The following is a 15,501-nucleotide window of genomic DNA, read 5'->3' on the forward strand; positions in this document are numbered from 1 at the left end:
AACACAAACAACACAAATACTACCTAACAAACTTGCGTACAAGAACGAAACCAAATAGCAAAATAAAAGGGGTTGTGTGAGTTTTCATAATCTTTAAGAAATGGTGAATGAATTGATCGCCAACACGAATCAATTCAAGTACCAACAACTCCTAGCAATAAATCACAGCAAGATAAAAGCTCTTTAAAGTTTAACAAACTCATATCACAGAGGACTATAACAAAGTATAGCGCACAGCGACAAAGTTATGAAACAGAATCGTTGTTGTGGTAACACCAACCCGAACGCGTTGATAACTGCAGATCTCAACAGATCTGAAGCGAAACAGAAATCAAAAGCAATGCATGGCACCACCAAACATGAAAACAGAATCGATAAACGATTCGGATCGAAATAGACATCTAAAATCCAATCGATAAAACCGAAAGAACATATGTTGGACTCCAAATTTAGAGCCTCGCCGTCGGCAAACTCAAAAAAAACATTTCCAAAAAACGCAGTGAAACAACCACGACGACGAAGCGGAAGAAAAACAACCCCAACAAAAAAAAGGTGGTGCAGAGGAGATGCTTCATCACACCACAAAGCTGCTTAGCTACATGGTGGATCTAAAACTTTGAATTTTAGAATGAGGATTGTAGATCAACATTTTTAAGTCACTTTAAAAAAATACAAACAGTGATATTCTAAAACTTTTATGTTTATTTATTAAATAGTAAAAATTTTGGTAAATAAAAATAAACACTACTCCTACATTATTATTAGTATTTCCATTTTGAAAAAAGGCATGAAAGTGGTTACCTTACCATACACGAAGCTTAACTGCCTTTGCAAGTCATCTTTGGATAACAACTCGGTTGTGAAGTTCACATCACAACCCCCAGAAATAAACACCATTTCAAATCACCATTTATTTTCATAGTAAATAATAATAAAAATAATAATAAAAATTAATACAATAATGTGAAACACCACCTAATAACACCATTTCCCAACACCAAACCAAACCCCATAAAATAAAATAAAAACTCAAAATAAAAATAATAATAATAGTAATAAGGTGTGAGATAACAAGTCGAAGATTCCACCACACCAAACTAGTTGCAGTTACATTCAAGCTGAAGGAACCGACACAACAATCAACTACATACCTGTCGGTAACCACAACCTTACACTGTGTTTCTTTCTGTTTCTGTTCATGTTTATGTTTATGTTTTTCTTCTCAACACTTGAACCCTTTCTACTCAACTCAAGTCAATAACACTGTTTTTCTTCTCGATGTTGGTTCAAGACCGTTTTTCACCTCAAAAATCATCAAATCTAAATCCAAATCAAAATCCAAATTCAAATCAAAAGCCGTATTTGAGAAGCAATGATCTTCCTTCAAACCGTTTCACTCAGACCAAAAACCTCGACTTCTCCGTATGGGTTTCCGACAATCTCTACAAGATTGTTTCAGTGGTTCTTCTCGTAGTAACCGTCGCGGCGTTATTCTTCCTTCGAAACGTCGGAGACACGGCGGCTTTACTTTGTTTTGAGAACAAGGCGCGTGATCTCGAGAAGATCGAGTTTCCGCGCGTGGATTGGAATAGGATTACTCCGATTGCTGATAAAGCGTCGAGGTTTGCGAATTTTCGGTCTGAGAAATGGATCGTGGTTTCGGTTTCGGATTATCCGAGTGATGCTTTGAAGAAGCTGGTGAAGTTGAAAGGGTGGCAGGTTGTGGCGATTGGTGATTCGAGGACGCCGGCGGATTGGAGTTTGAAAGGTGCGATCTTTTTGTCTTTGGATGAACAGGCTAATTTGGGGTTTAGGGTTGTTGATTACTTGCCTTATGATTCTTATGTTAGGAAGAATGTTGGGTATTTGTTTGCAATGCAACATGGTGCTAAGAAGATATTTGATGCGGATGATAGAGGGGAGGTAATTGATGGGGATTTGGGGAAACATTTTGATGTTGAGTTGGTTGGTGAGGGTGCTAGGCAAGAGGTTTTGTTGCAGTATAGTCATGATAACCCGAATCGATCTGTTGTGAATCCTTATGTTCATTTCGGACAGCGTTCCGTTTGGCCTAGAGGTTTGCCATTGGAGAATGTGGGTGAAATTGGGCATGAAGAGTTTTACACTCAGGTCTTTGGAGGGAAACAGTTCATTCAGCAGGGTATTTCCAATGGACTTCCTGATGTTGATTCTGTGTTTTATTTTACAAGGAAGTCGGGTTTGGAACCGTTTGATATTCGATTTGATGTGCACGCGCCGAAGGTTGCGTTGCCGCAGGGTATGATGATGCCGCTTAATTCTTTTAACACAATGTACCATTCTCCTGCGTTTTGGGCTTTGATGCTTCCGGTGTCGGTTAGCAGGATGGCTTCTGATGTTTTGAGAGGTTATTGGGGGCAGAGGCTTCTTTGGGAGGTTGGGGGTTATGTTGCTGTTTATCCTCCTACCGTCCATAGGTATGACAGGGTTGAGGCTTATCCCTTTTCAGAGGAGAAAGATCTTCACGTGAATGTCGGTCGTTTAATCAAGTATTTGATTTCGTGGAAATCAGATAAGCATAGATTATTCGAAAAGATCTTGGATTTGAGTTACGCGATGGCAGAGGAGGGCTTTTGGACTGACAAGGATGTGAAACTTACCGCCGCATGGCTGCAGGACTTGCTAGCTGTTGGTTATCAGCAGCCAAGGTTAATGTCTTTAGAGCTTGGTCGTCCGAGGGCAAGCATTGGCCACGGAGACCAGAGGGAGTTTATCCCTCAAAAGTTGCCATCTGTTCATCTTGGGGTTGAAGAAACTGGAACTGTGAATTACGAGATTGCTAATTTAATCCATTGGAGAAAAACTTTTGGGAATATTGTGCTTGTCATGCATTGCAGCGGGCCTGTCGAGCGTACGGCCCTTGAATGGAGGTTGCTTTATGGGAGAATATTCAGAACTGTGGTTATTTTGTCAGAAAAGAAGGATGTGGATCTTGTTGTACAGGAGAGCCATTTGGATCAAGCATACAAGTAAGTCCTGTTTTATCTTGCGTATAACTAAATCATATGAAAGACTGATATTCGATTACTTAGCTGTGTATTAATGATGGTTGTAATAGGATTTTAAACTGTGTTTGCGGTTGCATTTATGCTGCAATGCAAACCTTTATATTGTGAGAAAATTTATGAAAAATGTGGTTGGGATGCCGTTGTGAAGACTTCAAAATCCTTTATGTAGCAGTTGCAATTGCGGCACCGGATTGCGATTTAAAACCATTGTATGATATCCACCTAAATCTAAAACTGAAAGTGCACTTACTTGACAAGTAGTGTTTGAACTGAAGCAGCAGTACTGAACTTCTGATTGCTATTATTTTTTCCTATTTGATAACATTTTAATTTTTTTTCATTTTCTGTTTATAGGTACCTGCCAAAAATATTTGATCAATTTAGCAGTGCAGAAGGATTTCTGTTCCTTCAGGATAATACAATTCTTAACTATTGGAACTTACTGCAAGCAGATAAAACCAAACTATGGATCACAAATAAGGTAATTTGGCATCTGTTATTCAGTTAGTGTGTTTCGTCGCCTTATATTAAGGACAAAACCTTCATCCAATCATATGTTAAGTAAATCAAAGATTTTGGCCTCTCAAATAGTTGATGTCATGTTCATTTTCTTTTTTAGGTAGCCGAGTCTTGGTCTTCTGTTTTAACCGAGGACAACAACGCTGACTGGTTATCTCAACAAGCAAGCATGGTACAGAAGGTTGTTAGCATGATGCCAGCTCACTTTCAAGTAAATTACAAAGAAACAAGTAACAATGACAGGAACCTCTTGTTATGCAGTTCTGAGGTATTTTACGTACCTCAGCGGTTGATCAGTGATTTTGTTGAGCTTGTCAACCTAGTCGACAATCTAGAGATCCATCAAAAGGTTGCAATTCCTATGTTCTTTGTCTCCATGGATTCTCCACAGAATTTTGATCCTATTCTTGATACAACAATCTACAAGAAAAATCCTCCGGCTAATTCCTCAACTATTTATTCGGCTAAAGCCCCTGCTGTTCATCCATGGAGTGTATCAAGTGAGCAAGAATTTATTAAGCTTATCAGAATAATGGCTGAAGGGGATCCACTCCTAATGGAATTGGTTTGAAAGGTAGAAACTGTTTCTTGATACTAGCTAAGAAGAGAGAACCGAGAAACATGTAACACTTAGATAAAACTTTTACACGGTTTCTTCTCAATCAAAAATTAGTGTTACACAGCCTTTTTCATTTTTGTTTTTATCTTTCTTCTAAATTTTCTAGGGTGGTTTTTTAACCCTTTTTCTTTCTCACCCCTTTATTGTAGATTTGGTCCACAGAAAATGTATTAATGTATTTTTTTTTCTTTTTTGTGAAAATATGAAATGGAAATGTATTTGTAATGTAATGAATATTGCAATTCAAGCTCTCCATTGAGAGATTCTTTTTACAGTGCTTTCCCTTTTTTAAACAGTTTAGGTGTGTTTAAAAGAACTTGTTCACAATTTATTTGAGTTTATTCTTTAATATATTTACAAGTTATTTTCAGTTTATTAGAAGTTATCTGAAATAGCTTATTTAAACAGTTTATAATCTGTGCAATTTGTTTAAACATAAATCTTTATCAAGGAGCACTTATTCTATAGATATTACCTGAACACCGAATTTCTGTTTGTAAAAGGCTTTATGATATTACTCAAAAGAAATCTAAAAAAGAAGACATGGATACAGGAGAATTAAATAGATGGAAGACTCCAAACAGAAGAATAGTAAGAACTATCTGCATTATGTATACAGACTCCAACTGCATTGTAGTTTGTCTTGAATGGTTAATAAGTTCCGGTAAAAATCGAATTTGTCTAGGGGACCGAGTTCGAACGGTTCCTAGAAGAATCATTGGCCAGACTCGGCTCACTCTTCAGGCCTTGTTTCCTTAGGAAACTAAGATTTAAGACAAAAAATCACTGTTTATAACATGAGCAATCTACATATAACAGAAACCTATCTTTATATTTAAAAGAGGAAGATACATTGGCTAAGTTTATTTGGAATTCACAACTGCACAAAGGAGCATGATCCCTGAAAGTCGACAAAAATTACAACAGGGAAATAGAGGAGAGGAGATAAAATTACATTAACAATGATGCCATTGGCAATAACTATGAATTCAAGGTGGTAACAAAGTTTCAGAGATAACGAAGGTACGGTTAAATCTCTATATGTTCATCTCAATTATAAATGCATACTTCAACGATCAATGCCTTCAATTTTATCTTCCACTTCTTGGTACAACTGTCTCAGCTTCTCAATGTTTTCTTCTTCAGTTTCCCAATAACCGCGTCCATTGGCTTCCAAGAAAGTCTGCACAAGCTTCCTGAAGGAGTTGGGATTTGTGGTCATCAGCTTCTTCAGCATTTCTTCATCTTGGATGAATGTTGTGTTGGCTTCTTCATACACCCAGTTGTCAACTTGTCCAGAAGTTGCACTCCATCCAACTGTGTTAGTAAGCCTCTTCTCGATCTCACGAACACCTTCGTAACCACTTGATAACATGCCTTCATACCACTTCGGGTTCAACAGCTTGGTTCTTGCATCAAGTCGAACTGTCTCGGAAAGGGTACGCACCTGAAAGGAATATCTCCATAAGGACAAATGGAAACCATAGCATAAAATCTACTTGACTTGAGGACCGTCGCAGATATAGAGACTTTAAGTTCCGAGTAATCATATATAACTCATGTATGAAAATTTGTCAAAAAAGTTTGAAAGTAGTACATTCTTAAAACAACTTTTACCTGGGCATTAGCCGTGGTAGTATCAGCAATGTATGCACTTGGCTTCTTCCCATCCTTCCTTAGATTTTGAACAAGGTTAGTAGGATCTGAGTCAAAGTAATGACTGACATCAGTGAGGGAGATTTCCGACGAGTCAAGGTTCTGGAACGTGGCGTCCGCTGTACTAAGAGCCATCTCAAAGACTTGTCTTTTTTCAGTCATGCCGACACCAGGGGCGTCACAATCAAAAGCAAAAGACTTTCTGCTAAGGTACATGTCCTGGAGCTGTTTCTCATCATTCCATGAAGAATTCTCCACAGCCAGGTTTATGTTTGAGGAGTAGGATCCTGATGCATTGGAGAAGATCCTCGTTGCTGCTTCTCGAACTTCAACCCCAAGAGCTTCAGCTTGTTCTATTGCATGCTTCCTTACGTAGTTCAGCTCTGCTGGTTCGTCTAATTCTGCAACCATCTTCACTGCTCTATCCAGAAGGTTCATCTAAAGAAGAATAGTAAATAAATATATCAGCAATGTAACATACATAAGGACAACTAAATTGATCCTAGGCTCCATTACTCGATAATTTAACAGATATGAAACTGATAACTGATACCTGATTGATGAAAAGGTCTCTGAATACTCCAGAGCAATTAACGACGACATCAACCCTGGGCCTTCCAAGCTCTTCAAGACTTACAGGTTCTACACGGTTGACCCTTCCGAGTCCATCGGATATTGGATTCACACCAATCATCCACAGAACCTGAGCTAGGGATTCTCCATATGTCTTAATATTATCTGTTCCCCACAGTACAAGTGCAACTGTCTCAGGATACTTTCCTCCGTTATCAATCTTTTGCCTTTCCAGCAATCTCTCTACAACTATCTTGGCACTCTGCATCGCTGCTGTAGTAGGAATAGACTGTGGATCAAGAGCATGAATATTCTTTCCTGTTGGTAAAACTTTAGGGTTTCTGATTGGGTCACCACCAGGACCTGGCTCTACATATTTACCTTCCAAGGCTTGTTTTAAACTTCCCACTTCATTATCAGCTACAATCAACCTCAAACATTCTCCCATGAACGCAAACAAGGTCCTGAGCTTTTCCCTATCAGCTCGGTAAAATTTGGTGTCCGACAAGTACTGAATCCATGGTTCGTTTATGCCGAATCCAAGAATTGAGGTAAGTTTATTAGATACATCAACAACTTGGCCCTTATTATTAGTAGTGCGCTCCACAAAGGAAGTAACTGCTCCACGTGATGCTTCAGTTATTTGCTTAAGAAGCTCTACATCCTTTAATATTCCTTTGTCACTTGATCTATAAATTTCCTCTATGTTTCTTCCCACACTCTCAGCTAGTATAGAAGGGAGGGCAGAAATACCTTCTTCCGCACGATCAAGGGCAGCTATGTTCACCAATGTAGCAATTGCTTCCATAGCAGTGGGTGGCTCACCAATGACATGGAGTCCACAAGGCAAAAGGCGGGACTCAATCTCCATGATCTTAGCATATACTTTCCCGACAACAAGATCACGCTCTTTAGTTGGGAGCTCCACACCCTCTTCTGGCAAATCTACATCCTTGTCAAGATTACATTGTTTAGCTGTGCTGATAATCGAACTCACAATTTGTTGTCCGCGGCCGGTGTCTTTGAGGGACTGGTACGAGGCGATGAGCTCACTTAACTGCTTAAGACCTTTGTACAGTCCTGCATTTTCTGCAGGAGGAGTCAGATAGCTAATAGTATTGGCGTAGCTCCGGCGCTTGGCTATGGTAGCTTCAGAAGGATTGTTTGCAGCATAGTAATAGATGTTGGGAATATTCCCAATAAGACTGTCAGGGTAGCAAACATCACTCATTCCTACCTGCTTTCCAGGCATGAATTCAAGGGAACCGTGTGTGCCAAAATGAAGAACAGCATCAGCTTTGAAAATTTTCTCAATAAAAGAGTAATATGCTGCAAAACCATGATGAGGGCTTGCGGATTTGGAGAAAAGCAACCGCATAGGATCGCCCTCATAGCCAAATGTAGGTTGAACACCTATGAATACATTACCATATTGTTTTCCATATACCAATAGATTCTCTCCGTCTGCGTTCAGATTCCCAGGAGCCTTTCCCCAGTTTTCTTCTAATGCTGCGGAATAAGGAGTGAGACTTTGGTATTCGCGGACATTCATTTTGTAAGCAATGTTGAGGTTTGGGCTGCTGAATTGCGCCTCTTTATCGTGCAATATATCTTCGATCAATGCTTCTGAAGTCTCTGGAAGACCCTCAACATTGTAACCATCACTTTCAAGTTCTTTTAGAACAGAGAAAATGGAGGAGAAAACGTTCAGGTAGGCGGCAGTTCCTACATTTCCTTTGTCTGGTGGGAAACTGAAGACGGTGATTGCTAGTCTCTTCTCTTCCTGAATCAAGAGAATTTCAACAGTGTAAGTCAAACTTCACAGTAAACAGATGACAGTATGCAGTAAATTCAAAATGGAGACGACCCTAAGAAGGTTTTACTTCATTGCAAAAACATACAATACAGGTCACACTGTACAATGAGAATTCACCACTAGCTTACTACTATATTATATCATATGCAGTTTAAGTAAATATCAAAAATAGAAACTCTTTGCAGATATTTTCCGAATTCTTATTCATTAAAATCGACAGAAAATGGCAAAAGTACCTTGGTTTTTCTTTTCAATTCAGCCCATCTGATTGCCCTGGTGCAAAGCTGCTCCACTCTCTTGTGAAGAGCATGAGATTTTCCTGAAAAGAAAATATTTGTGACCATAAAAATTTAGTAAATACTTAAAGGATATCATAGAAGCCATGAAAAACAATTTTTTTTGACAAAATGTGATTATTTTACCTGTTTTGGGATCTCGGCCGGAGAAAACGATTGGCTCCATTCCTCCATCTAGCTCAGGCAATGCAACTTGAAGAGCAACCTGAATTGGATGCAAACCCAAAGTACTATTCAACCACTCTTCAGTAGTCTGGAAAACCAGCGGCAATGCAACAATATAAGGAACATCAAGCTTCATCAAAGCTTCAATAGCCCTTGGATGATCCTGCCTCGCAGGACCTCCAACAAGTGCAAAGCCAGTGAGAGATATCACAGAATTTACAAAGGGTTTCTTAGTAATAGGATCAATCAAGAACTTCTCAACGGGCCCCGAAAAGTCCAACCCCCCAGCAAAAATCGGAATAACCTTAGCACCTTTAGCCTCAAGTTCCATAATCACAGCAACATAATGACCATCATCACCAGTAACAATATGACTCCTTTGCAAAATCAAACCAACAATAGGTGCAGTTGAACTCTTTAGCTTCTCATTAGCATCCCTTCTAGTTCCATACCAATTCAAATACTCTTTCACATCATCATACATACAAGGTGCTAAAGGATGCCAAATTCCATTATCTAAAAACAAAACCGGCTCCGAATACTCCATCTTTGCACCTTTCAATGCAGGAACATAAGAACCACTAATCATCTTGAAGAAATTCTGCAAATTATCAGGTGATCCACCAAGCCAAAACTGAAGACTCAGTATATAAAGCCTAGCATCTTGAGCTTTATCACTTGGCAAATACTTCAAAACCTTAGGTAAAGTCCTCACAAGCTTCAACATGCTATCAGCAAATCCTGCAGAAGAAGTATTCTTCTTCTTGAAAAGCTGGAAAAAGGGACTTTTCGATTGTCCAAGCTGTGACATGCTGAAAGATCCCAATTTGTTCAATCTCATCACTTCAGGCATTGATGGAAACACCAAGACTGCATCAAGTCTGTCCCTTTCTTTCTCAACAGCATCTTTCACTTTGAGTGCAAGCTCTTCTACAAAGATCAAAGAACCAATGAAGATATTAGCATCTTCTAAATCCTTGCAGAAGCTTGCATATGTGGATACATCGCGAAGCTCTTCGACTAAATAACCGACAACTTCAAAAGAAGCATCTTTTTGGTTGGTGTTGAGTGCTCTAACAGCTGCAGAGACTGATGATTGGTACTGAGCTTCAAGAACAACATACACAATTTTCACTGTAGGTAAATTCTGCTTATTCTCTGGAACTATTCTACGAACTTCTTGGGTTGTTTGAGTAAACAGACCATTACCAATTGCATTGCATTTCACTCTTAAAGAGGCTTTTGAAGCACCATAGTAATTGGTTTTCTTTGGAAGGAAAGAATGAAGAAAGAGGTGTTTTTGAGAAAGTGAAGAAAGTTGAACAGCTTTAGAATTTGGTAGAGTAAATGGTGTTGATACCAAAGAAGCCATTGATCATCAACCCAAATTCTAGACTAAGAAAAACAAACTAAAAATGTAATCTTTTTACAATAAAGAGCAAATTTTGGCTATGAGATGAGAAATTTGTACACTCTTTCTAATTTGTTTAACCAAAGTTGAGTTTTGTTGTGAATTTCTCAACTCAACTCAACTCAACTTAGTTGAAACTGTGTTTTTTTTCTTCTGTGTTGATGAGTTTTTATCTGATTTATGTGGAGGGTTTCTGTGGTTATGGTGAAAACATAAGCCACGTGGCGACCATGTAGTCATTGGAATGAGAACTAGTTTTGAGGTTAAAGAGAGTGTGTCCTAGTATGTGTGTGTGTCACAGTCTCTCTCTTTCAATGTGTTGATTTGCTCTATCTCTCTCTATCTATTGAGATGGAGTTTCTTGAGTTTTGATTGGTGGGATTGGATTTCACAATGTAGATGAAGATGAGAGAGAAAGGGAGAGATTTTAATGGCACACAGTGTGACAGGGAGAGGTTTTTTTTGCTTTTTGAATCTGTGTTAGAGATTGAAAAGAGGAGTGTGATATTTTGTACTTGTGTAACAGTGTTACGTTTTTAATTTAGTTACCACAGGTTTCATTTGACATTATGGGACCCTTTAAATTACTTGTCTCTTTGCTTAACTTTTTTTTTTTTCCTTTTCTGAAAAAGTTAAATTATGAGTTTTTTTAATTAATTTCAAGAATAATCTTGTATGGATGAGCTTTATGATAGGATTATGTATTTGGCTGCAGGCTTGATGAGTGTTTGAAAGAATATAGAATTAAATACTCCTTTTCAGCGAATTAGATCGTTTTTAATTAATTATAAATTGAATCATCTTTTCACAAACATTGAATTTTTATTTGATCAATGTTATTGTAAATTTATACGGTTTACATTTATAAGAAATGTGTAATAATTGATATTTTACTTATGCAAAGCACAGGTGAAACTCAAATCACGCATATGAATACATGAATACATGAGAGTTTGATGTGGTCGATGTATGAGAAGTGAATGATTCTCCAACTCTAACAGTTAGGGTATTTCTACGCCTAATTCATACAACAAGTTAGAAGTGTAATGGTGTGTTTGAATTGACGTTGAACATAATTGATTCTAGTAGAATTGAGTTTGATAGAATTGATTTTAACAGAATTGAGTTTGGCAAAATTGATTTTAACAGAATTGAGTTTGGCAGAATTAATTTATGTTTGGATTACATTTATGTAAAAGTGAGTTGAACGATAAATTTTAGTGTAAAAATCATCCATAATCAATTCTGGAGGTAGAAGCTACAAATTATAGCTTCAAGTAGAATCAATTCTAGAGATAGAATCAGTTCTACTTTGGATAAAACAAACACCTCAAAATCACCCAGAATCAATTCTACACTTTTAGAATTGATTTTGGGTCTTCCAAAAGTCAATCCAAACATGCTATAAGTGGATCAGAAAAATCCAATTAATCAGACAATCTAAATTAAACCAAATTAAAATAAAATCGATTGTTTCTGGTTCGGTTTTAAAATTGAACAAAATAAATGAAAATCGATGTAGTTTGGTTCAATTCTTGGATTTAGTTTTTAGGAATCGTCAAACCGATGAACTGAACCAATGAATTTAATTACGCTCTAAATTTTTTATTTCACCAATCGTCAAGCCTAAATTTTGTATTGGTCCAAAAATTCTTCATCTTTGTTTATACATTATCCCTTTTAGTAAAACACACATTTAGAACCAGATTGTAAAACATAGAAAGTAGAACCCATAAGTCACAAAAACTTGTTTTCAGGAAACTATTGCTCTCGTTGTCCGTCACAATTGTTACTCTCTCTACCATCGTTTTGATATGTTATAGTTGTCTTTTTTTCTTGTTAAAATTCTCGTCATTAGTTTTCATATTTTTATTTGTTTTTTGTTTTTTGTTCTTTAATAAAACTTCTTCTAATCTTCTTACAAAATAGTTTTTATGTGTGTTTGCGGTGTGAAACATATTAAATTGATGTGTGTTTTGTTGTGTTCTATTTGTTAAGTTTTCGTATCCCTTTTCAATTTTTTGATGTCAAGTGTCAACATTTATATTTGATAGTGAACTTAATTCATGATGCGATGAAAATCATGCAACTTGTAATTTATTTGAAAAAATAGAGCATTAAATAAATTTCATGAAATGTATTAATTTAAAATATATATATATATATATATATATATATATATATATATATATATATATATATATATATAATACACCGAAAATACGACAGTGGAGAATACACTAATGAAGATAATGTTTGAAAAAAGCATTGTAAATCGATCAATCGAACCAAACCAAAACCGAACCAAACCGGTTAGTTTGGTTTGGTTCTATTTTTGAAAAAAGTTAAAAACCGAACCAAACCAAATTGATAGAGATATCATCTGTTCGGGCCTTTTTATGACCAACATCATGTGCAGGTATCAGCCCAAGCGGTGCATTAGATAGTTTGGATACGTGCAGATCATTCTTAGGCCACCCTTGCAGGCTGCTTCTATACGTATTGTCTGCAAAGACCTGGATGATATTTTGATGGACTAGGAGAATCATCTGGTACCGGTGGAGTATCAGCCTCATGAGGTCGCCGCTCAGTGAAGATGTGTTGACGGGTACATGACATGGTTCTATAAAGTGTCACACCCTTACATGACGCAGGACGCTCCTGGGGCACCCAAGCATGCTCGTGAGGAGCTCTTAGAGGATCAGCAGACATTGGACGACCATGTCGTTGATGTGTTGTCGCATTGTCAGACTATTCAACGGATTACACTATAGGGCATCGAGTCAGGAGTGTTTGCGAGAGGTGGGGATGAAGCGGTCGCTGTAGCAGAGTCCGTTCTTATAGAGGCACGTAGTGCGGTAGCTTACCGTAGACAGAGGAGAACCAGGGTGTTAGGGTTAGGCATACACAGTAGAGTATGCATTTGATTTGTATTTTGTTTATTGTTAATCGACTTTGAGAATAATTATAGTACAAATATATTTGATTTTTATAATCTACATGTTTCTATAATATTTCATTTTATTAAAGCTTTACATGCTTATATAATTTCGTTTTTATTAATCGTTGAAACAAATAACGAAAATTGTAATCGAATTGAAATTAGTTTTGAATGAAAATACCATATAATAAAAAACGGATAATCTCCAATTTTCACACAGGGGAAAATTCTGAGATGCATCCCCGAACCAATTTTCTTAAGGCGAAAGGTTACTTTGGAGATCTACAAATTTACTAAGGGGCATGTTCGGAGATGCATCTCCAAACCAAATTTTGTCAAAATATTAAATTTTGTGCGTTATGAGATGCATCTCCGATTAACCCAAAGACTTTTTCGAATTTTCAATAACTAGATATATGGCCCGTGTGTTGCACGGATTTGATTAGAATTTTTACCTTAATATTTTTTTAATTGAAAAAATATATTTAATTAATTATAGTTAATTATAATCTTATGATTGAATTTGTTTTAAAATTGTATTAAATAAAAAATAAAATTTTAACATTATGATAATACTTAATGATTTATATATATATATATATATATATATATATATATATATATATATATATATATATATATATATATATATATATATATATATATATATATATATATATATATTCAATTATGTTTTTTTTAAATTTGAAAGATAAGTCACATTTACGTGAACAATGCAATATTTTTTTAAAATATTATATTAAATTGTTTGTATATATTATTTGTGATTAATCATTTAATTTATAATACATATAATTGTTTAATCTTTAATTTATAAAACCTAAGAATTATTTTATTTAATGTGTTTCTTTTTAATGAATTTTTAATAGTGTTAGGAAATGAAGATTCTTTTAAGTATTTTTTAGTACACTAAGTTAGAAATTAAAGAGTGTTTTACGGAATTTTTAATCTTAAATTTTCTATTATTTTTATTGTGAAACACTCAAAATTAATTTATTATAAATTTATAAATAAGAAATAATTATATTCTAAAATTATATATTAAATTTATATTTTTAAAAATTTTATTTTTATTTTATTAGATACCCTTAATAATTGGAATAGGAACGTAAACATTTTTTATAAACTTTTTTTTTTAATTTATTAGTTACAAATTTTTTATTAATTTAAAAGTTACAAATTTAACTTGACTATTACAAATATTTTCAAATAATTAATTTATCCCAAATTTATTATATCAATATTTATTTAAAGAATAATCTTAAATTTATTTTTTAAAATCAATTTATAAATTAAAATTTAACATTAATATATTGGGTAAATGCATGATCATAGTTAAAAAGTAGATGAAATAGCCGTTAAAAGGATGTTGATATAAAAAAGAAAATACTAAAAACATATAATATTAAAGTAATAGACAAAATTACCAAAATTAATAGTTTTAATAAATAAAAAATAAAAAATATAAAAATTACTTTAATAAATCAAATATATTTAGGTTTCTTATTCATGTAAAATTATAAGCAAATACAATTTACATCATAAATTTATTAGATATTTTATATCTGACAAAAAAAGTATTAGTAATCTCACGCTTTAAGTATTTTTTTACTTTTTATTTTTATTGAAATTAATATTAAATTTAACTGGATTGCAATAATAAATAAATAATTATAATTTACATAAATCATACAATTTTTAATAGTGAGTGCTAGACATTATTTTATTTTATTTTATTATTAATACAATATTATTAAGTTGTGGTAGTATTATTATTAATAATTGTAGTGGTTGAATATATTAATATTATTATTATTAAGATATTAGTTAGATATTATATTATTATTATTGATGGTTTAGTTTTATTATTATTATTATTATTATTTTTATTATTATTATTATTATTATTATTTTATTATTTATTTTAATTATTTTAATATAGAGTTTGTATCATTAGGGTTTGTATTTAGAATTATTATATTATTAATACAATATTATTAAGTTGTGGTAGTATTATTATTATTAATAGTAGTGGTTGAATATTATTATATTATTATTCTTAATATTATTATTATTATGATATTAGTTAGATATTATATTATTATTATTAATAGTGATGGTTTAGTTTTATTATTATTATTATACTTATAATTATTTCATTATTTACTTTAATTATTTTAATATAGAGTTTGTATAATTAGGATTTGTATTTAGAACTATTAGCAAATGACATGTGGCGAGGATTGTTACATGTGGCTAGGGTTGCGATCATGACTTCTTTACATTTGTATTAAGTATTGTATTAAGTAGATGCGTCCCATATAGCAAGAGTGGGAAGAGAAATTGTCAGAAAATATTAGTGTGTATGTAAAACAAACACATTATGACATTCAATTATGGGGCCGAAGAATTGTTACAAAGATTTGGGCTTAGGCTC

At 34.4% G+C, this 15,501-nt stretch overlaps 2 protein-coding genes across 2 annotated transcripts; one reads left to right on the plus strand and one right to left on the minus strand.

Moving 5' to 3' along the window:
• Window positions 1-1,029: 1,029 nt before the first annotated feature.
• LOC131595589 (probable glycosyltransferase STELLO2) lies at window positions 1,030-4,457 on the plus strand. Its single transcript, XM_058867971.1, has 3 exons — window positions 1,030-3,008; window positions 3,402-3,528; window positions 3,667-4,457. Exons 1-3 carry the CDS (start codon window positions 1,279-1,281, stop codon window positions 4,135-4,137), a joined length of 2,328 nt encoding a protein of 775 aa, XP_058723954.1. The 5' UTR covers window positions 1,030-1,278; the 3' UTR covers window positions 4,138-4,457.
• Window positions 4,458-4,998: 541 nt separating this feature from the next.
• LOC131595587 (magnesium-chelatase subunit ChlH, chloroplastic) lies at window positions 4,999-10,365 on the minus strand. The gene is made up of 5 exons (XM_058867970.1): window positions 8,653-10,365; window positions 8,467-8,549; window positions 6,395-8,197; window positions 5,803-6,279; window positions 4,999-5,632 (listed from the first exon to the last, which is right to left on the minus strand). Exons 1-5 carry the CDS (start codon window positions 10,061-10,063, stop codon window positions 5,255-5,257), a joined length of 4,152 nt encoding a protein of 1,383 aa, XP_058723953.1. The 5' UTR covers window positions 10,064-10,365; the 3' UTR covers window positions 4,999-5,254.
• Between the last annotated feature and the right edge of the window lie 5,136 nt (window positions 10,366-15,501).

Source organism: Vicia villosa, linkage group LG4 (genome assembly GCF_029867415.1).
Source record: "Vicia villosa cultivar HV-30 ecotype Madison, WI linkage group LG4, Vvil1.0, whole genome shotgun sequence".
NCBI lineage: Eukaryota > Viridiplantae > Streptophyta > Magnoliopsida > Fabales > Fabaceae > Vicia > Vicia villosa.